This window comes from Trachypithecus francoisi, unplaced genomic scaffold, assembly GCF_009764315.1.
Source record: "Trachypithecus francoisi isolate TF-2019V2 unplaced genomic scaffold, Tfra_2.0 Lachesis_group7, whole genome shotgun sequence".
Classification (NCBI taxonomy): domain Eukaryota; kingdom Metazoa; phylum Chordata; class Mammalia; order Primates; family Cercopithecidae; genus Trachypithecus; species Trachypithecus francoisi.
This window is the reverse complement of record NW_022681472.1, coordinates 43,741,956-43,764,879: the sequence shown is the minus strand read 5'-3', so window position 1 is coordinate 43,764,879 and position 22,924 is coordinate 43,741,956. Positions and strand designations below refer to the sequence as shown.

Sequence of the window (22,924 nt, the reverse complement as noted above, 5' to 3'; positions counted from 1 at the left end):
CTTTCGGTTCTCTTTTATGATTGCATTTCAATATATATTCACCTGAATATGGTATCCCCTTTTTTGTAATTAAATAGTTTAATTATCAGCTGAGCATGGTGATTACTTCCTATATCCCAGCTGCTTGAAAGGCTAAGGTGGGAGGATTGCTTGAGTGCAAGAGTTCAAGGCCAGCCAGGGCAACACAATCAGACCCATCTCTAAAAAAGAAAAAAGAATCAAAAATATTTCATTAGTGTAAGTTCATAGATGTAACATTATTGGTTGAAAGGATCTGAAACTTATTTATGACTCCTCTGAAATTTACTCATTTTTTTCACATGCATGGTTTGAATTTATAGTGCTAAAATATAAAAAATACACACACTAGTTCCATTTTTGTTATTTAGAAAAAAAACAGAAAAAAAAAAAACATCTGATTTAGTGCTAAATGAATCAAAGACAATATTTATAGTGATTTAATCCATTTGTTATCAGCTTTAGGACAAACTAAAGTACATGATGTCCAAGTTACTTCTTTAAATTAATATAATTGTTAAATCTTTGTATTAAGTAGCTGTTTACTCACAATACATTTTTAACTAGAACGGATTAGTGAGAAACAATAGAACATCAGAAATTGTAGTTATTTGATCATTTCTTTAAAAATTAAGAAATAATCATGTATCTGCTGAATTAGTATTTACAGATCAAGAAGAGCATAAAGACATTGTTTGAAATTGATGTGTGTAAATACAATGGTGTGCCTCTAAAAATTAGAAAAAATTGAAATTTTTATTTCATCTCAAAACTGTTGTGCGTCTTTGATCATTTGGCAAATCTGCCTTTCTCTTTCTTGTCCAGAAGGTAAAGTAACTGATTGATCCAGTTACCCTACTGTTAACCATTCTACAGAGATCTTCTCATTTAAAACTTTGATACATGAATACTGTCCTGAAGAAAATTAAATGATTGCAAAGTAGTGAAATCTAACAATAGAGACAAGAGGAATGAGTATGTGTTATTTCTATTTAATATGACTATTTTCTCTAATATTTTACTTAACTGAATAGATCAAAAGCTGTAATAAGTTAATTTACACATAACAATACTGATTATTATATTTTCTAACTTCCAGTATAAAGAACGTAACTCCAAAAGTAGGAGACCCTGAGACTCGTAAAGCTATTCGCCGTGCCTTTGATGTGTGGCAGAATGTAACTCCTCTGACATTTGAAGAAGTTCCCTACAGTGAATTAGAAAATGGCAAACGTGATGTGGATATAACCATTATTTTTGCATCTGGTTTCCATGGGGACAGTTCTCCCTTTGATGGAGAGGGAGGATTTTTAGCACATGCCTACTTCCCTGGACCAGGAATTGGAGGAGATACTCATTTTGACTCAGATGAGCCATGGACACTAGGAAATCCTAATCATGATGGTGAGTACATGTTTGTTTTGCAGTGTAAATACTTCTATTATTATTTCAGAATACCCAAGAGATTTAACAATTTACAAACTTAAGGTATAGATCCTAAATTTACTTTTAAAATTACAAATCAATATGTAAGCATATTTTTATAGCATATTAGGATAAGAATTTGTGTGGGTCATTAGATAATATACTTATATATGTGTTCTTTTGATTAAAGATTAGAACCTTACACTGTATCTATAAATACTCTAAAGTAAGTTTTATCTTCTTCACAATGTGATTCCTTAAAAGATTTTATAGTCAGTATTAAGTCATTAACATGGAATACATATTAAGAAAATTCCGCTGTTTTTTACACCTTATCCCAGTGTCTCTACTTGTAATTTAATCCTGATTAGCATCTGTAGTCTGGCTTCTACAGTATCTTTTCTACATTATTTTCTATTCTTTTTTTTTTTTTTTTTTCCTTTTTGAGGTGAAATTTTGCTGTTGTCGCCCATGCTGAAGTGCAGTGGTGCAATCTCAGCTCACTGCAACCTACACCTCCTGGGTTCAAGTGATTCTCCTGCCTCAGCCTCCTGAGTAGCTAGGATTACAGTTGCCTGGCACCACACTCAGCTAATTTTTGTATTTTTAGTAGAGGTGGGGCTTCACCATGTTGGTCAGGCTGGTCTCTAACTCCTGACCTCAGGTGATCCACCCACCTCAGCCTCCCAAGGTGCTGGGATTACAGTCATGAGCCACCATACCCAGCCTAGTTTCTATTCTATTATTACCTTTCTAGTCTATAATTTTTGCAGGCCAGGTGCAGTGGCTCACACCTGTAATCCCAACACTTTGAAAGGCCAAGATGAGAGGATCCCTTGAGCCCAGGAGTTCGATACCAGCCTGGGTCTGTTTTTTAAACAAACTCCCTATGTTTTAAAAAAAAATTAACATTAAAAAATGTATTTTTTATGAATATATATATTTTTATATTTTAAAATGTAAAATTTTATATTTTAAAATATAAAAATATATATATGTACACATGTAATTTTTTGCTCCTTCTCTTTTGTCTCTCATCCATTTCATTGGTCTCCCAATCTGATGGGACTATGTAATTTATTATATTTTATTACATCTTAATTTTTACCAAAGATCATTTTTTGCAACTATATGCCAACATATCTATCAGTTTTCTAAGCCTTACAATTATTCTGATATGCAAAAATAATGTAAAACTCAAAAACCTCAATAACTTTTAGCTACTTAATATGAGAGTAGTTACTTAACATAAAAGGCATGTGTTTCTTCCTAGTCAACAATGCATATTTCAATTCTGTATTTTAAAAAATTTACAGTTATAGGATCATAGAATAATAAGATTTCTATATAGCCATATCGCCAGTTTTTATTGTGAAGACTTATTTTTCTTCTGATTGTAGAATGTTATTCAACTATAAGTGTACATTTATTTAGTGACAACGAATCACGTAATAAAACTCTTAATTTCACCTTGATGAGTTAACCCTAGTCATGACATTAAGCTTTGTTTGTTCATAAGAGGGTTCAGTTACCTGGATTTAGTGTAATTAATAGCCTTGCAGTTTTAGGATACCCAGGGTTCTGTCATGTTTTGGATAGGAAAAATTAGGTTGAGTTAAATTTCAAATAACATCAATTTCAAAGAAAAAATATAATAAATAACTGTTGATGTTTTCCAAAATAAAGTATATAGTAGTAAGATGATTTTTTTCAAATGGTTATTCATAGTTGTATGTGCTGTAATATTAAATTATTATTACATTTTTAAGAACAGGTTTGAAGACTAGTGGAGATTTTACTATAATAGAATGAAAAGCCAAAAACTTTAGAGTCAAACAGACTTATGTTTACATACTGGCTAATTATTCAAAAATGTGTAGACTTGTTTTTACCATGCAGTTTATGTTGCAGGTCTGTAAGCATTATAAGTAGAAGTGCTTTTTATGCAGGCATGTTTAACCTACTCTGTACCTGAGCATCTAATAATAAAATATCTGGAACATGGTAGTTGGGGCATACCAGTTTGACACATAAATCATTTAAAATAAAACATGTTTGGTTTTTTTTGTTTGTTTGTTTGTTTTTTGTTTTTGTTTTTTTTTTTTCAAAATCACACAGGGATTCTAGTGAAATAATTCGGACTTCTTCAAGTCAATTTTCAAAAAATTTTAATAATATAAGAAATGCTTGCATTCTAAATTATTGACAAGAATAGCACTTATAATGGTAGAATTTTACTGACACAGGCTGCATTTACTTCCAGGGGAAAGATTTTCTTTTAATATTCTGAAAAGATAAAATTGTATTTTATTGCAATAATGGATCTAATCATTAAAACAATTGTAAATCTATAGTTTTGAAGATGTGTCAGTTTGTCTTTGTGACCTCTTAAATTTAAAATTATTAAAATCCTATATGAAAGAAATGTCTATCAAGTTCCCTATATTTTGTCTTAAAATATTGAAGTCCTCCATGAGGAAGGTTGCATGAATTCTTTAGCTATATGCTTTATTAGCTGGGTTTTTTTTTTTTCTTTTCTTTCTTTTTTTTTTTTTTCAGAGACAGGTTCTCGCTATTTTGCCCAGGCTGGACTTGAACTCTTGGGCTGAAGCAATCCTCCTGCCTTAGCTTCCTGAGTAGCTGGAATTACAGTATTACCTGGTTTTTAGGCATCAACCAACACTCTGAAAATAAAGAAAATGTTTTGGGAAAAAAATCTACAGGGAGATTTTATGAGAAGAAATAATAATGTTTTCACGGATTTCAGTGTGGTCAGTGCTTAGAATGCTTAATAGTTTTGTATGATTTAAGAATTTTTCCAAGGAATGTATATGTGGGAAAAAATTCTGAAATATAACGTGGCCTAAGGGGGACAGTCAAGTCAATGCACTTTTGGCTAAGAGTATTCATCAGTCAACTTCCGTAGTATGTTAAATACGTGTCTTAACAACTCTGGAAGTATAGCATTCTTTACACATAGACAAATGACCAAAAAATGTAAACAAAACAATTGTTTAATATTTGAGTTTTTATTTGGAGAAAGCTTTGTCTTTACCTGTCTAACAAGAACACTGTGCTGGTGAATGAGCCTGAAGGAAAGGATTCTGCAAAATAATAGTGTTTCAGAATTTCAAGAGATTAGGGAGACATTAATTGACTGTTGGAGATGTGATGCCATAAAGATTTACTGCTTAATTGAAATTCAGACTTTTAACCAGCAACAGCAGGGCAGCTAGAGTAGTGTCCGGCTGAAGTATTGATCGTTTATCAAAAGAACAGCCTCTGTCTTTGCTTGTGGTACTGGTGGCTGTGGGGAGAATTAATTCATTTTTACATTTGTGATTCTAACTATGTGTGAGACTATCTTTTTATATCACAAATATGCAAGGCACAATTCTGACATCTTCATTGATAAACTTTTTCTTTTCTTTATTCTAGTCCTGGAATGCCCCCTGGCTTACTTACCTGGATTATTTTCTTTCTCTTCTATTCACAGCTCTTGAGCAGCTAGGAAACAAAGCAGCTTGTTTATTTAGCAAAAATGCAAATGAAAGAGCCTCTTGATAAGTACCCAGCACATTTTCCAGAGCATATTGCTCAGCTAATGAAGGCAATTTGAATTCTGTCTACCTTAAAAGAGATAAACAGTGTCTTAGGCTGCCAGTAACCCTTAATTCATTGTTATCTACTTTCCTATCAATTTGCTAATAGTCATACCTTTTGAAAATTGAAGCTAAAGACCATTAAGCGAATTACAAAATAGTTTTATTAAAATGAACACATTCACACACACTTATATACACAACCCTAATACAAATAATGCCTTTTTTAAGATTTTTTATTTTCATGGAATGAATCAGCAACACAGTTAACATCGTTAACTATTTTAAAACATGCAAATTAATTCAAAATAGAAAATATTTATCATGATAGTAGTTTTAAAAAATAAACATTGCCTGAATGTGAGTTGGAAAATTTAACTCCAGCAAAATGTTAAGATTCATTTTGAGCAACTATAGGACATTGTTTCCTTGTCTATGGTTAAAGTTAAAATGGTGCTATCAATGTAAAACAAACATATCACAAGGATTCTTCCTAATTAGACAAGCATCTACAGCAGTAATATAATTTTAAATGGATACTCTCCAAGCAAAGCAGGTTATCTATTAAAATAATATGTAAAACTTATGACAGAAAAATATCTAGAGGCATATCCTATTTTAACACATAGTTGCAATTTTGTTAAAAAGAATACATTGCAGTGACTCTGCTTGCTGTCAGGAAGTTCACTGCCTAACATAAGGAGATAACCAGGAAGGTTATCAACGCTGCTGTAGCAGGCTGTCAAACAAAAAGAGAAAAATTATGATAAAAATGTCATCTGAGACATCAAAACCATTAAATTCAATTCATCATTCACTGTGAAGTGATTGACATCTACATCCAAACCCACTCATTCCTGAATACACCTAGTTTAAGTTAAATATGTTCATGGTGTGATACTTGAGTCAAAGGACAGGACTTAGGCTGACCTTGGAGAGTTAGCTTTCTGTAACTGAGATGTCCATTTGGTGCCATACTACAGAAAACACCTGTGTAGAAGTAAACCTAAGCCTTCCGCAGGTTTACCTCTGCACAGGTTTACCTCAGGTTTGCCTTCCCAACCTTTCCTGCTCATTTTGCAACTGCACTGCTATATAATGTTTTTCTGAGGCCTACAAAATTTGAACTTTGATATTTGAGGAAAGAAAGAGTTAATACTGCTTTAGTCCGTTCTCAGACTGCTATGAAGACCTACCTGAGAAAGGGGAATGTGTAAAGAAAAGAGGTTTAATTGACTCACAGTTCTACATGCTGTATGGGAGACTTGGCTGGGGAGGCCTCAAATGAACTTAAAATCATGGTGGAAGTGCTAAGGGAAAGCAAGCATATCTACACATGGTGGGAGGGAAGAGAGAGAGAGAGTGAAGGGAAAGTGCTACACACTTTTCAACAACCAGATCTCCTTAGAACTCGCTCAGTATCACAAGAACAGCAAGGTGCAAATCTGCCCCATGATCCAGTCACCTTCCACCAGGCCCCTTCTCCAGTATGGAAGATCAGATACCAACTGGATATTTACGAAGATGCCTATCAGTCAGTACAACCAACTGTGAGAATATTGTCTAAATTCATCTGTCTTGGAGTTTTTGAAAAGGAAAGGACTTGATATGGACAGTCAAGGACCTTAACTCATCCTTAACTTAACTTATTACCATTTTAAATTCTAAAAATATTAACTCTACCACATTTTTCTCATCATGTTTTAAAACTGGAGAATGAACTCCCTCAATAATTTGGCTTTCACATCTATTACAGAGGATTTATATGTTTGTTTTTAAAAACATGACTTCTTTCCTTTTTTACTGGAATGAGCTTCATTTTACTGAATCTATTTCATTTTATAAGACTGGTAACCCAAAGTTTCATAGTACTGACTTTTTAAAAACCTTTCAATTACATAACCTTACATGATTACTATGCAGTCTCTACTTGTTTATTTATTTTTAGATCCTTGTGTGCAGTTGGAAAACAGCAGAAAATTTGATATAGTCACATTCACAGAAATATGTCACTTGTTAGTATTACACAAATGTATAAAAGGATCACGAACATTAAAATGCATATAATATAGAGTTCTTAATAAAGGGAAGTGGATTAAACCAGAAATTCCTATGGCTTAACACAACTGATTTTATTTCTTGCCCTTGTGGTGCGATAGAGGAGCTCTGTCCAAACACTCTGTCAGAGACACCAATAATAACGAAGGCTTAGCATCAACACATGACTTTGGAAGTTGCCTCAGGTGTCAACGTCCAGGCAGCAGTTGATAAATTTGCTCATGTGAGGGATTTATATGCCATCCCCTGGTATCTGTGGGGAATTGGAGGACGCCCTGCAGGCACCGAGATGCACAGATGCTCAAGTGCCTTATATAAGATGGTTTAGTATTTGCATATAACCTGTGCACAATCTCCTGTATATTTTAAGTCATCTTTAGCCTACGTATACTACCTAGAACAAGGTAAATGCTATGTAAATAGTGGTTATACTGTAATTTTTAGAGAATAAGGACAAGAGTTAAAGAGTCTGTACATATTGGGTACAGATGCAATCGTGTATTTTTTTTTGTTCAAATATTTCAATCCATGGTTGATTGACTTCATAGATGCAAAAGCCATGGATATGGAGGGCCAACTATTCTACTAAACTGTTTCATTTCTCCCCTGGTTGCACTAAAGTGCAATACTATGGCCACACCTAATCACAAGGAAGGCAGGAGAAAGGTGACAGGTTTAATGAATAGCTAGTCCGTGTCTGCCGCAACAATATGTTGAGAAGTAAATCAATACTACTTGGATTTTATATATACTTTGAATCTCTTGGTAAGTTGTTTAATCATAATTCATACATATTTTGCCCTATTATCCATTATTTAGCTATTGTTATTTCTCTTCTCTTACATAGTCTATGTTCCTTCTAATTCATCTTTAAGTTTTTTTTGTCCTTTAATCTAGACAACAAGACAAAATGAAATCGAAGTTTCAGTTTTCATCCCCTTTTTTCAATATAGACAATATCTTTAAGTTTCTGGAAAAAATCCGGTTGGTCTGAATTAATGATTTAATGGCATTATTGATTAAATTATCTAAGACTAATAACAGATTTCTACTTTAGTTTTGTACCTTTTTTGCAGAATTACAACCATACCACTATAAAACCTAATATGCTACAATTTTAGTAAATTTCTTACAATGTAAACAAGGGAACACTAGCTACTAACAACAACATTTAATTTATAACTCTCTTCTTTAGTTGAAATCAAGAGTTGCCAGAACCCCCACCCTCTTCCCTAAATCTATTGACTACATATCATGGAACCAGCAGAAATAGACCTTATTATAATCCACAGTGGAGATTGTAGCTTTGCCATTGACTTAATGCATCAGAAAAAGAAGAATGCAGGCATAAGGAAGATTCTACCTCTGTTCAATAAAACTGTACATACCAGATGCATATGTCCTGAGCAATGGGAATTGACCTAAGACCATGGAATATCAGCCTGCTTTCCAGGTTTTAATTGAAAAGATTATTTGACCAGCATGTAAAAAAAAAGTAGTGAAAGTAGGAGATATTATAAAAAGCCTCTCTATGGGTTATCATCAACCTTAATCAAAGATGCATAAAGAAGAAAACAATTTAAAAAAATAAAGCGCTAATTTAAGTGCACATTTAATACATTCAAAACACAATTCTAAATTAGTTTTGTGTATTTAGCTCATTTATTCCTCAAAACAAATTTGTAAAATATATAGTGTAATTACTTCCATTTTGCAAGGGAACTGAGGCAGAAAATTTGTTAACTTGCCTAAGGTTAGGTAGTCGTAATAACAGAACGATACCATTAAAAGGATATGGAAGAATCAAGGAAAAAGGAACATCTACTTGAAGACTCAGGAAAAAAAGGCTGTCACTGAAAGTATTTTATAAAGAAAACCAGAAAAACAATATTAGAAACAACTCAGAACATCCATTAAAAGCTTGCTATGGATCAGGAAAAGAAAACCTGTTATTACTGTAAAAACTGACTCTGTCATGTGGAAGAAAATCTTAGTAAGCCATTCCTAGGAAAGTATGAATAGATAAAATGATGTGAAAGCCAAGGATAAAGTATAGATATTGAAGATCTAGTAAATAAATTCAGCTTAAGAATGCAAGATTCTCTCAAAGGATGGAGGAAGAGTAGGAAAATTAAAGCAAAATAAATAAGCAAACAGATAATAGCAAAAATGTTCAATTCTAAAATGAGACAGTAGTGTGCAATTCAGAAGTCATTTTATTCACTGCAAAATTGATAAAATCAGATCCATAAATACATATATCCTGTAAGTAAAGAAAAAGATTGTTTCAGTCACTATGCAGAAAAAAGAATTATTCCCAAAGGACTAAAAAGTAAAACTAACCATTGTTTTTACCCCTGGTATGCAAATTTCTAAAAGACAATAGAACAAAATAGAAGATATAATATTTTGTATATATTCTAATTACATGCATATTATTTTCATTATTAAATTATATTTGTAGTTTTAAAGTATTCCCTTATAAATATTTGTTTTAGAAATCGTGTGTCCTGAATTACACTTCCTGTGATTTAGTAGTAACATAATATAAAGATATAAACAAAATTTGGACCGAACATTCAGTATTTATATAAAATGTAATGTTAACATAGAAGTCTGATAATGTATTTTCACATATTCATCCTTCAACAAACACTTTTTTGATCATGCTATTATGAAATATTTGATAGAAACCTAGGGAAAGACTTAGCATTATGTAAAATTTAAATGAAAATATTATTGATCTATACTGCCATAAGAGAAGCAGAATTTTACAACCTAGAATAGATATATAATACACTGATTTTAACAAGTAACTTGTAAATATTTTAAAAGAAAACTCTTGGAATGGTTACTTCTGGAAGACAAAATATTCCAGAGATTTTTCTTACTACTAAAGAAGTAGATAAACAATAAGGTACAATTTGTATTGAATATTTTGACAGCACATTCAGGAAGGATATTTCCAAATGATCAGTGAAACAGTGAGCTCAGACTAAGAGTTTTGAGTGTTGAGTATGTGTGAAAAGCAGAGACCAAACCTTAGTTCAGGGACAAGGTGAGAAAATTGAATCTGAAGCTCCCACGTTAAAATACTGCACTTGGATATGGACAAAATGATACGCATATATACACAGCTCCCTGCATAAGCAAATATATATCCTCTAGAGGAAACATACTGGATTTAGGCACCCAGCTATTTTCACAGGTGACTATCATGCAAATAAAGGTTTAGGAGCAAAGATCACTAACACAGAAGGAAACAGATTATCATGAATGAGAATCAGCTCTAAACAATAGATTAATCTCCAGGATTTCAGATACTGAGACTATGAAATTAAGTTGCATAATCTTAAAATAGGATATCTTTTAAAACTTCAAGATATATTTAGAAAGGAAAAAATGGAATCACAGAATTGAGCAGACATCAAGTGACTATGTAAAGGAACCAAGAAGAGCTGAGGAATAGAACTTTAGAAATGTAATAGTAAGAATAAAATGTAATCATAAAATTTAGATTGAATAGCAGGCTAGGATTGTTTGAAGAAATATTTTGTGAACAAAAAGATAGATTTGCAGATAGTAAATCTGTAAATTGCAGTACAGAGAGTAAAAAAGATAGGAAATATTAAAAGGTAAGATACATGGGAAATAGGACAAAATGATGCAATATAATACAATTGGAGTCCCAGAAGGAGAAAACTGAGAAAATGGTGGAACAATATACAACGTGCAAAGTATGCTTGTTGATAACTATCTAGAAGTATAAATATGAATCCACAGATAGAGGAAGCTCAATATATTCAAAGCAGCATAAACTAAAGGCATGCACATGCACACACGCACACATACACACAGACACTTATTTTATAGTAACTGCTGTATACCAAAGAGAGGATTTTTTCCAAACCAACAGATAGAAAAGATTATGTGCAATTTCACAGGAAACTCTCATAGTCACTGGAAAGTCAAGAAGACAGTGGAATACATTCAAATGCCAAAAGGAAATAACTCGACCTAGAATTGCCCAGCAAAACTCTTTCAAAGGTTAGGATGAAAAAAAAAAAGTATAAAGGCAGTTGACCATTCACTTAACAGTTCTTCAAAACTTTCTGAGACATGAAGTACAGGAAGAAAGAAAATATTCCTAGAAAAAAACTTAGATGAAATAATTTTGATGAAAGAAAGTAATAAACATTGCATGCATACGTTAATAAAAATGTATAACTATGTAACTAAAAAGAAATAAAAGTTGTTTGCATAATAACAGCATGTAAACCATAAGACATGAGAATTAAGATGTTCTCAGATCCTTATATTATTTTAGCATTAAGGAATTAATTTTTTACTGTATTAAGTGGGCATAGTAAATCTTCAAGGATAACCAATAGTAGAAGAGGTAACAATAGAAGGAAACCAAAATAAATTTAAAATTGCAACAGAAAAAACTATAGTTTTTAGAAAACAAGCAAATAAAAATTATAGCATAAAAAAGCAAATAAAGTGATCAGATAATATGAAAATTTTAAAATTTCAAACATATCAGTAACCACAATGAATATAATTGAACTAAACTTGCCATTTACAAAGTAAAGTTGTTGGAATAAATAGAAATAAAATTCTATCTATAGTTTATAATAATTTATATACAAAATGTTATAGTAAGTGACAGTGAAGATGTGAATCAGCAAGAACATTTATACCTGCTATGTAGGAGTATAAATTGTTCAAACAGTTGGAGAAAAGTTTGGGATATAAATTGTTCAAACAGTTGGGGAAAAGTTTGGAGTATAAATTGTTCAACAGTTGCAGAAAAGTCTGGCAAAAAACTAGCAAAATTGAACATTTATGTAAATATTTACCAATTTTTTTTTTTTTTTTTTGGTTTATTGGCATTCTAAAGAAAGCCTTGCCCTTGTGCATTAGTACATATATACAAGAATGTTTTCATGGCATCATTGCTTTTAATAGCCAAAAAAGAAGGACCATTTAAATGTTAGTAGAATGAATGTATAAAATTCTTATTTATTTACAATGTAGAGTATTAAGAGACAAGGAAATATAGTACAATGGCTACAAGCAACAATCTTGATGAATTTTAAAGACAATAATGAATGAATAGGGAAAATTGCAAAAGACTAGATACAATATAATGACATTTTTTTCTAAGGTTCAAAACAAACAAAATACATATTCCATGTGGATATAGGCATGTAAATGTGCTTTTCGAAACAGCAAAGGATACCACAAATTTGAGGATAGTGATTAGTTTTGAAGGAGGTAGAAGAGTAGAAAAACAACAAACATACATGAGTAGATGTAAAGGAGTTGGCAATATTCTGTTTTGAAGTTGGGATGGCAGATTTTCAGATGCATGTTATTATGTTTTATAATTTACAATAAGGTGTATTTTGCTGTATATATCTAACTATAATTACATAATATCATAGGGTCTTGCTGAGCATATTGAACCCAAATAAATATTGTTTGATCTTAATTGAATTTTACCAGTCACATTGAATTGAAGTTTTCATGCAAAATGGAGCATTTGAATTGAGAATTGAAAGAAAAGTGTAATTCTGACAAAGAGAAATGGGAAGAAAGAAATGTTGAAGCAAAAGAACTATATGGGAAAGATCATATTAAAAATGATTAGGAATATTTGTCTAGAATCGTGCTTCTCAACCTCAGCACTATTGGTGTTTTGGAATAGATAATTCATTGTTAGGGTAGGAAGAGAGATTTTCCTATACATTACAGGCTTGATGTTTAGCAGTATTCCTGGCCTCTGTCCATAGATACTGGTAGCATTTCTGAATTGTAATAACCAAATATCTCCAGTCTTTTCTAACAATCCCCTAGGAGATAAAATCATCCTCAGTTGAGAATCACTGGTCTAGAAGACAAGGTAATTAAGAGTGAATAGTAGTAATAATATGAAGACTAAGAAGATTGCTTTTATCCAATTTGTTGAAGTTAGTTAGTGACGTGCTAATGAGGTTGGATTTCTCTTAGGGCCCATTGGAATCTACTGAATGCTTTTCAACAAGGGAATAAAATGAGTATACCTATAATTTAAAATATTGTATCCATGTTGCAGGATATGAGATCTATTAAGGCATAAAATATGAAGGGTTGAGTATGACCTGTTCTGAGCTTATTTCTCTATTGAAATGGTTTTATGGCCTTTTATCAATATTATCTCCCATACTATTACTATTATTTATTTCAAAATATATATAGTCATGTGACACATAATTGTATTCTGGACAATGATGGACCTCATATATGATGATGGTCCCATAAGATTATAATACCATTTTTCCTGTACCTTTTCTATCTTTAGATATGTTAATATAGATACACAAATATTTATAGTTGTGTTATGTACAGGAACATAGCTGTACAGGTTTGTAGTCTAGGAGCAATAGACTATACCATATAGCCTAGGTGTGTAGTAAGCTTTACCATCTAGGTTTGGGTAAGTCCACTTTAATGTTGGCACAATGACAAAATCACCTAATACATTTCTTGGAGCCTATCCCCATCATTAACTGACACATGACTGTTCTAGAGACTTACGGAGTATTAAAAATAGAATGGTTTTGAGACACTCTACAGGCAAATGCGGGTTTTATTTAAATTAGATTATTGTACAAAATAAAACATAGAGGCATATGTAAGAAGCAATTTTTTAACTTCATTTATTATTATTATTATTATTTTTTTTTTTTTTTTTGAGGCGGAGTCTCGCTCTGTCGCCCAGGCTGGAGTGCAGTGGCGCGATCTTGGCTCACTGCAAGCTCCGCCTCCCGGGTTCACACCATTCTCCTGCCTCAGCCTCCAGAGTAGCTGGGACTACAGGCGCCCGCCACCGCGCCCGGCTAATTTTTCGTATTTTTTTTTTTAGTAGAGACGGGGTTTCACCATGGTCTCGATCTCCTGACCTTGTGATCCGCCCGCCTCGGCCTCCCAAAGTGCTGGGATTACAGGCGTGAGCCACCGCGCCCAGCCGCAATTTTTTAACTTCAGGAATTGACTTATTCAGTGTGAAAATTCTGCTAACTCCACCTGACTCTAGAGCAAGAACCCCTCCTGACTTCTCTGTAACAATTGTATTTCATGTTTGTTAAACTCACCAGTTACAGGTTTTTAAAAATTGTGATGTCTTAAATTGTGTCTTGGATATATCGAATTTTAAATTTGCTCATTCATAACAGAAAAAACTTGTTTTCTATTTAACACTGAGTTATTCAATTTCAGAGTTGAAGAAGTTGTTTCATATTGTATAGTATTGAAGAAGAAATCTCAAAATAATAACTTAATTCCAATTTCTCTTACCTCATTTTTACATATATAAAATGGAACTTCATTCTCTATTACTGGCCCATATTATATTAGTCTCTCTATGTATAAATTATCCAATCTAAATTTGCTAAAATTAGATAAAAGTCTCTAATTTTTTCATGTTAACTTTTTAAAACAGACTTTATTTTTTTCCCTTCATAATATATGTTTTCCAGATACATACACACACGTGTACATATATGCCTATGCAGGATACTTCATATCATATATAAATTAAACAAAATTTTTAAATATTGTAATTTAGGTTATTTCTTTAGAGTAAAACTGGCACTTTGTTAGAACTTTCTTTTTGCATGCAAACACTGACTGATTTTTTATAGCCACCTAAAAAATTTAATTTTGTTATTAAATGTCTGTTGGATAGAATATTAGATCAAGAAAACAGCATCGTTTGGCTCTGGTATGTTTACTCATTTGGGACAGTGACAAGGAAATACGAACAAGAATATGCATCTGTATGCATACTAAGTACTTTTTAATGATTAAACATTAAACCAGAGGCCAATAACCCCTGTTTAAAGTGAAAGTTTTTACCTATGAAAGCTTTTTATTGTAGTGATTTTACTGACACAGTTTATTGACAAAATTTTAGCCAGATGACAGGGATTAATGGTTTTTGTCTAATGGAAACGTTGGAAAAATGTACATTTCTGTTATGTATGTTATTTCTTAGGAAGATGATTCAGAGAAATTAAATTGGGTATAATTTAAATTTTTTAGACTTATCTTAAGTTTCCAATCTGATTCCTTGCCTCAATAAATAACAATGCATCTTAATTTACTAATATTGAAATCAGTTTATTTAGTTAAATTTGTAGGTCTTTTCTGCCTCTTAATTTCAGTTATTGTTTCTGTATGAATTTCTGCCTTGAAAACAATGACTGCATTTTATGCCCACTTCCTTCCATCATAAACTCCTGTTCAGTCCCTCAAGACTCTTATCTAATCAACCTAATAATCTTTTCCTAATCACTTTCTCTATATAACTTTACACCTTCCTTTGTAAGTTTGTGGCATGCATGGAAATATAGCACATTTCCATGACTATCTTAAGAAAATAATGAATTCTTATGGAATAAATGAAATCAAACTAGAGGCAATGTACTTTACAGAATAAACTTTTAAACAGAATAGATTATAAGTTTTGCATTTGCTCAATATATCTAAAACAATGATTTTACTCAAGTAGTAGAAGTACTTCGAGTAGGACTCTTCACACTTGAGGCTGAAGATACTGAAGAAAATAAGAGAGTCTTTGAGGAATCATTGGGAAATACTTCTCTTTATCTATGTTTATTATCAACTTATATAATTTATTCTTAACTAACCTAAATTGCCATGATTTATTTTTCAGCCTTAATGCATTCTTTTCTGAACATAATCTCTTCATTTCAACACTATAAGTTGGGGTGGTGAGATGAGGAAGGTGATGAGTATCACCACACTCTTCGCTCAGGTTGAATCTTCTGTCCATCTCTATTCAGGACCTTAAGGCTTTATATTCACATAATACATATGCTTTTTAGCTTATGTGAATCTCAAATGATAAGGTCAAAATAGCATACCAAAAATTATTTACTTCATTTTCCTGAATAACTTCAACCTCATTATTTCTGTCGTACCACTCTGAGTACCACCACCCTTCCTATTCAGATTGACCCAGATATGTGATGTTAATTTACCTAGATATTTTAAATTCATCACGATGCGGTCTGGTGCCTGCCTTGTTCTTCTTAGATTTGACGTAATGGACTCTGTCAAAATCTTTCTTTTTCAAAAATACTAATGTAGCCAGATACCCACTCTGACATATCTGTATCCATACATCTCCATTTCATACAGACCAAGAACAAAATGATTGTTGGTCTTCAGATAAAGACTTACAATTTTTCTCAATGCCGATATCACATCTATTGGCAATAGAACAATTGAGAATTAATTCTTCTGTATTTAACATCCCTTAAACTGACCATGCCTTTGTTTCTCTTTTTGTAATGTGTGGGGTGGGGAAGAAGGTGGTAGTCGAAAAGGATACAGTCACCATTTAAACAAGTTAAATATGACAATCCACTTACTTCAATACCTGGTAAATAATAAATATTAAAATAATATTAAAACATTCGTTTATTTCCTGGTAACTGCAGTACCAACTGCACATATTGATTTATCATTAAACCCATAATTTCTAGTAAATCTTTTACTGTAATATGGTTTATAATATTTTTAATCATATAAACAATATCTTTGTGTAAACTTTTTTTAACTGGTAGTTAGAAAATTATTAAAATATTTAAGACTTTCACTCAAAGATAACCACTGCAGGTCTGATAAATTTAATCACTCTCCTCAGTAGATATATATTAATTACTAGATAAAGCAGAGATGTAAATCTAGGCAGCTGTATGTACAATTGTTATGAATTGTTCATAATTTTAAAATACGTCTAATGACTAATACATAGCTTTAAAATATGTCTGATGACTAATATCTAAAGAGTCATAATATTCTGGCATGTGATTTAATATAATAGGATTATTTTAATGGCGAAAATTCAGGTTATCTCTAATTTTAGCTCTTAAATATACTCTAATGAACACATTTATGGCCAGGCGCAGTGACTCACGCCTGTAATCCTAGCACGTTGGGAGGCCCAGGCAAGCGGATTGCCTGAGCTCAGAAGTTCAAGACCAGCCTGCGCAACATGGTGAAATCGCGTCTCTACTAAAATACAAAAAAAAAAAAAAAATAGCCATTCACCTGTAGTCTGTAGTCCCAGCCACTCGAGAATCTGAGGCAGGAGAATTGCTTGAACCCAGGAGGCAGCGGTTGCAGCAAGCCGAGATGGTGCCACTGCACTCCAACCTTGGCGACAGAGCGAGACTCCATCTCAAAAAAAAAAAAAAAAAGCATATTTATGTGCATAAAATTTAGTTTGCCACTCTAGCGATTTCTTTAGAATAGAGTCACATAATTATTTGATCAAGGAACATGAACATTTTTAAAGAACTTAATACGTTGTTATGTTTTTTTCAAAAATGCAGAGACAGTTTATACTCCTACCAGTAATATATAAGAGGGACAGTTCATTTGACCCTGAACATAACAATAACTATGAAAGTAATAGTGAAAATAATAACTAAATTGCAAATAATAATAGTATTACTGAATATCAAATTCTGTTAGGTGCCATAGGTGAATTTTTTTTAATAATTACTGAACCTCTATTAAGTAGATTCTGTTATTATCTTAACTTTACAGATGAGGAAAGTGAAACACAAAGAATTAGATAATGTGTCTGAGGTAATAGTTGTAGGTGGGGATTCAGGTTATGTACCCAGATCGGATGACTGCACAGCAGGCACACAGATTCAACCACTCAAAGCTATCCACCTGAGTATTAACTCTAGTAATACCTGATTTTTCACCTTGACCAATCTAATAGATAAAAATTTAATTTCATTGATTTACATACTTTGTTAATACTGAAAGGCACATATTTTTGTGTGTATTACTCTATTGTATGTGTTTTGTGAATTTTCACTATTTTCTGCCTTTGTGCCTATTATACTACTCTACTGAGTTATTTTCATTAATTTGTAAGACATCTTTAAATAGAAAGAATATTAAATGATTATTTCGTTTTCTTCCGCTTGGTTATTTCTAGGAAGTAGGAGAGAGCCAAACTTTTTTCAAAAGAAATTATAAGGAGGCTATCTCCCTTTTACTTGCCTATGGAAAGTACCATTCACTTATTTGGGTACCAGGCTAGCAATTAATAGGTTACTTTATCTGTGTTGCATTACATTTTTTCTGTCCCACAAAAATATTTTATTGATAAACTGAGAAAGGCTAGTATTCAAATTTGATGCTAATGATATTTTAATTTTAATATTTCACATAGAACCTCCTTTTGTCTTTTTGGAGTTTTAAATTTTCCATATTGTAATATGTAGAATACATTTATTAATTTCTTTAAGCATAAAGTCTGATTTTTGCAGACAGTATTTTATCTGTTTTCTTTTTACAAATTTTGATGTGAAATAATTGGTTTTCTGAATTCGTGTAGGCAGCAGTTCTTTCTAATCAAAATGTTACGAAATATGCTTAGTAAGGTTATTAAGACTTTTGAAAAATACAGGAAAATATTAAAAAGAACTTAGTTTTATATTCAAAATCTCACAAAAAATTCATTCAGTAGGATGTTATTCATAGTAACAACAGAAACCAGATTAATTTCATCTTCCCAGTTTCCATAATTGAATAAATTATAATTTGAGTTTAAGGCACATGTGGCTGTTGTGGTGCTTCTAAAATAATCTACAAATTCTTTGACACTTGTCACATTGAAACATAGTTTCTAAATCATCTCCCAATGAATATGAGTCATACTTAGTGACTCCCTTCTAATGAATAGAATGTGGTAGAAGCCATGCTATGTGACTTCTGAGACTAGGTCATGACAAGGATATACTTTCTAACTAGAGATAGCGCTTTCTCTCTCTCCCTCTCTTACTCTTTTATTTCACTGCAAGATATTTGACTTTGGATACAGTATGTGTTTCACAGAACCCTAGGCTATATGAGACCCAATACCCAAGTGGAGATGGACATCCACCAGTGGTCAATACCAATTTGCAAACTCTGTGAGTGAGCCACTTACCCTGAAGTAGACTCGAGCCCTCCTCAATCTAGAGAAGAATGCAGACCCAGACCGTGTCAAATTGCAATTTTCCTGGAGACCCCTAAGGTGGAACTCCTTAGCCAAGCCTTTTCCAAATTCCTGGCCCAGAACATTAAATAAATATAGCAAATGATTATTGTTGTTAAAATGCAGTAAATTTTCAGAGATCAGTGATACAGCATTAGATAAATAACATAGCTTTCTTTAAAAAAAAAAGGAAAGAAGGTTATTTTCTAGGAAATTACCTAGGAAAATAGGAATTTAAATGTCCTATTTTCTATGAAATTAAAACACTCAAGACAAAGATGTATAGCAATATTTTGAAGGTAAGAGTATAGAGAAGAGGTAGGAAAAATGTATACAAATTACTAATTGAAACCTGGCCAATTATTTTATTAACCTTATTTTTATTCAGTAGTTAATCACTATATAAAAATTGAATGCTATTAACTTTGATTCTTCTGCTTATATCAGAAAATAAAGAAGAGGGTAAAAAAACTGGCAGTTATCCCTGCTTTTCCCATGTTTTGTGGAAAGAAAGTCAATAAATATGTAGACTGTGTAGACAGAGAATACAAAAGCTCCCTACATATGTATAAACGGCATGTCTCTTTTTGTCTTCCATAGGTTTTTACTTGAGTCTTAAATGATGGTTTGAGTAATGCCCAAGTGTGAATTACTGTGAGTTTAAGTGGAATAATCTAAAGGAGAGATGGGGTAGTATACCCACCTGACTAGGGGTATTTAATAATGGGATATGCTGATGACCTATTATAAATTGTTTGAGAAGAGAATATATTGAGAAGCACCTGAAATTTTAAGGACCCTAAATTCACTGAAGAAGAAAGATGCTGAAGTAAATTTGCAAAGCTATAAGGGAAACTAACAGATGATTGAGCATAAAATTGGAAGATGTGCTTATTATGAGAATGTGTAGTAATTTTTCTACAGAAAAAATAATTCTAAGAGACATAGACAATGTCAGCATGTGAACAGTCAGCTGTAAGTGAAAAATTTATTATTTGGTGACAAAATAACCTAGAGATAATTTAGCAGAAAAACATTTTTATGTCCCAAAATATGTTTAGAATTTTAGTTACCAGAAACATTTTTAAATGCCTTTATTGCTCACTGGCAAAGTCAAAAAAGTGATTGAGTGAATCTGAAAAACATAAATGCCTTGGCTATGATAACAGCTTATAGCAAACCAGTGTTCCCATTGAGATCAAGAAAAGACAGATAAAATAACATGCATATGTATATATATGTGTATGTGTATGTGTGTATATTCAGATACATAAGAGAACTGCCACATTATCCAGGACATGAGATGTGAAGATCCTGGTGAAAAAGGAACCAAAGAAAGGTGAGCTTACATACTAGGTGATTTTAGGGCATTTGCCAATTCTGGTTGAGACTTCAGGTTCAGGGTTGATGGTATCATGCACAGAAGCCAAAAGAACTTTTCGGAATCTTCTGGAGATAAGGAGACAACGAATTGAAGTTTGAGGCCATGAAGGAAGCCACGATTAAGGGGCCAAGATCCGTGAGAGTAGGGAAGCACTGAGATGTAAATTCCAATACTATTTATTGTTCCTTTCAAGGTTTTACCAAACTCATAAACTGCACTGGATGAAAAACTAAGAGCCAGTCAAAAAGCCACTGAAACACAAAATAAAGTTTTCAGTTGTCTCATGGTTGTGAGGCTACGAAAATTAGAGTGTAGGGCCTGTTAGGGATAATGGACTTTGGTAAACATTGCATGAGCACAGTTGGGACATCTAGAGAGTCACAGCCTAGGAACAAGATCTTAAAGAGAATGTAAACAGACTCCTTAGTCTCCGATAGGACACAGGTGATGTGCCCAATTTTAAGTCTTTTTCAGAGGATAGGATGAATATAGATGAAAATATTATCTAACATCTCCCCAGTATGTACACACACTGCCTAGTATTCAGGAAGGTTGCCAGGCATCCAAAAGAAACTAGACCTAGAAAGAAAATAAAGACATACACACATGATTCAGGTGTTGGAGTTATCATTCAGTCTTTAAAATAACTGTGACACATATAACTAAAAAGTAGATTTGAGGCTGCAGTTTCAGCTGTTAAATGAAATATATCGCAAAGGATCAAATAGAAACCCTAGAACTGAAAAGATACAATAACTGAAATTAACAACTGAATAGATGTGTTTCATAGAAGAATGGGTACAATAGAAGAGAAGGTATCTATTGTGCCTTCTCTTCAATATCAATAGATATTGAAAGAGACTAGTATCTATCTTCCAATATCAAGAAAATAGAAAATATTCAGGCCTAAGCACAAAGAAATCAAGAAGAGAGAGAGGGAGCTCTAAATGAGTAAAAAACATCTAACACCTGTGAAATCAGGATACTTCAAATGTGAGAAAGTGGAGAAAAAAGAATAAAAGCAATATATAAAGAAAAAATTGCAGGAAAATTTCCAAAACAGATGAAAAACATCACACCACTGAACAAGTGTTTGAACCCCAATCCCATTGAATACAAAGATTATTACTCAGACATGTCATAGTGAAACTAGTTAAATCCAAAGAGAACATCTTAAATGCAGTCAGAAGAGGCAAAAAAAATGAAGGCACTTTTGTTTGAGAGAGGAAAAATAAAATTGGCATCTGACTTCTCAACGTCAGCATTGAAAGTTAAAAGACAATGATATTGACAGCTTTAGCGTATTTAAAGAAGTACAGGTTCAATATTCGTTATCCAAAATTCCAAATTATTGGGACCAGAAGTGTTTGGATTTTGTGGGGGAGGGGGCAGAGGTTGGGGGGTATTTGGAATATTTGCATTATATTTACCATTTGAGCATCCATAATCCAAAAATATGAAATCCAAAATGCTCCAATGAGCATTTCCTTTGAGTATCATGTTGGCACTCACAAAGATTCAGGTTTTAGAGCATTTCAGATTTTAGATTTTTAGGTTAGGGATGTTCAGCCTCTAATACCACCTAAAACTGTATTCCAGCAAAAATATCTTTCAGAAATAAATACAAAATAAATTTCTAGATAAAGAAAATTCAAGATAATTTGTTGGCAATATATCCACACTAGAACCAATACTAATGATTTCTGGCAGATAAATATGCAGAACTTCAAGATGACCAAAACAGTCTTGAAGAAGGAAAAACTCCCATAGATAACTTTTATTATCAGATATGAGACTTTTAGTAAAACTACCAAAATCAGCAGCATATTATATTGGCATGAGTATTGGTGAGGGGACTTTATTAATGGAACTGAATAGATAATCCAGAAATAAATCCACACATCTATAGTTCTTCAGTGATAATCACTATACAACAATAGAGCAGGGAAAAGACCTTTTTGGTAAATAATGCTAGTTTAACTGGATATCTATATGGATGGAAAAGATGAATGTTGACCCCTCACCTTACACCACATATTTTAATGTGAAAGAAAAACTGTCAAGAATTTAAAATACAGCATAATTATATACAGAGAAATATTTTAAATAGGATACAAGCTTTAACCATAAATTGGACTTCATTGTTATTAAGAACATTGGTTCATTTTTTAAAATGCCATTAAGAATATGGAAAAATAAGTCATTTATTTGTAATAGATATTTGTAATGCCTGTCTATAAAGAAATCGTATGTAGAATATGTCATTGGAAGACAATTTTTCATGGAAATCTTGTATTTCTGTACATCTTGCAAGTGGGGTGCTAGTTACCCTTTCTTTCTGGGCTAGCTTTTCACAATGTC

At 32.4% G+C, this 22,924-nt stretch overlaps 1 protein-coding gene across 1 annotated transcript in view; it reads left to right on the top strand.

Moving 5' to 3' along the window:
- The window catches only part of MMP16 (matrix metallopeptidase 16), a 299,850-nt gene that overhangs the window by 167,208 nt on the left and 109,718 nt on the right, over positions 1-22,924 (top strand). The window contains exon 4 of the mRNA XM_033202547.1: positions 1,118-1,422. Within this exon, the coding sequence (XP_033058438.1) occupies positions 1,118-1,422 (305 nt within the window). The remainder of the gene's footprint in view (positions 1-1,117; positions 1,423-22,924) is intronic.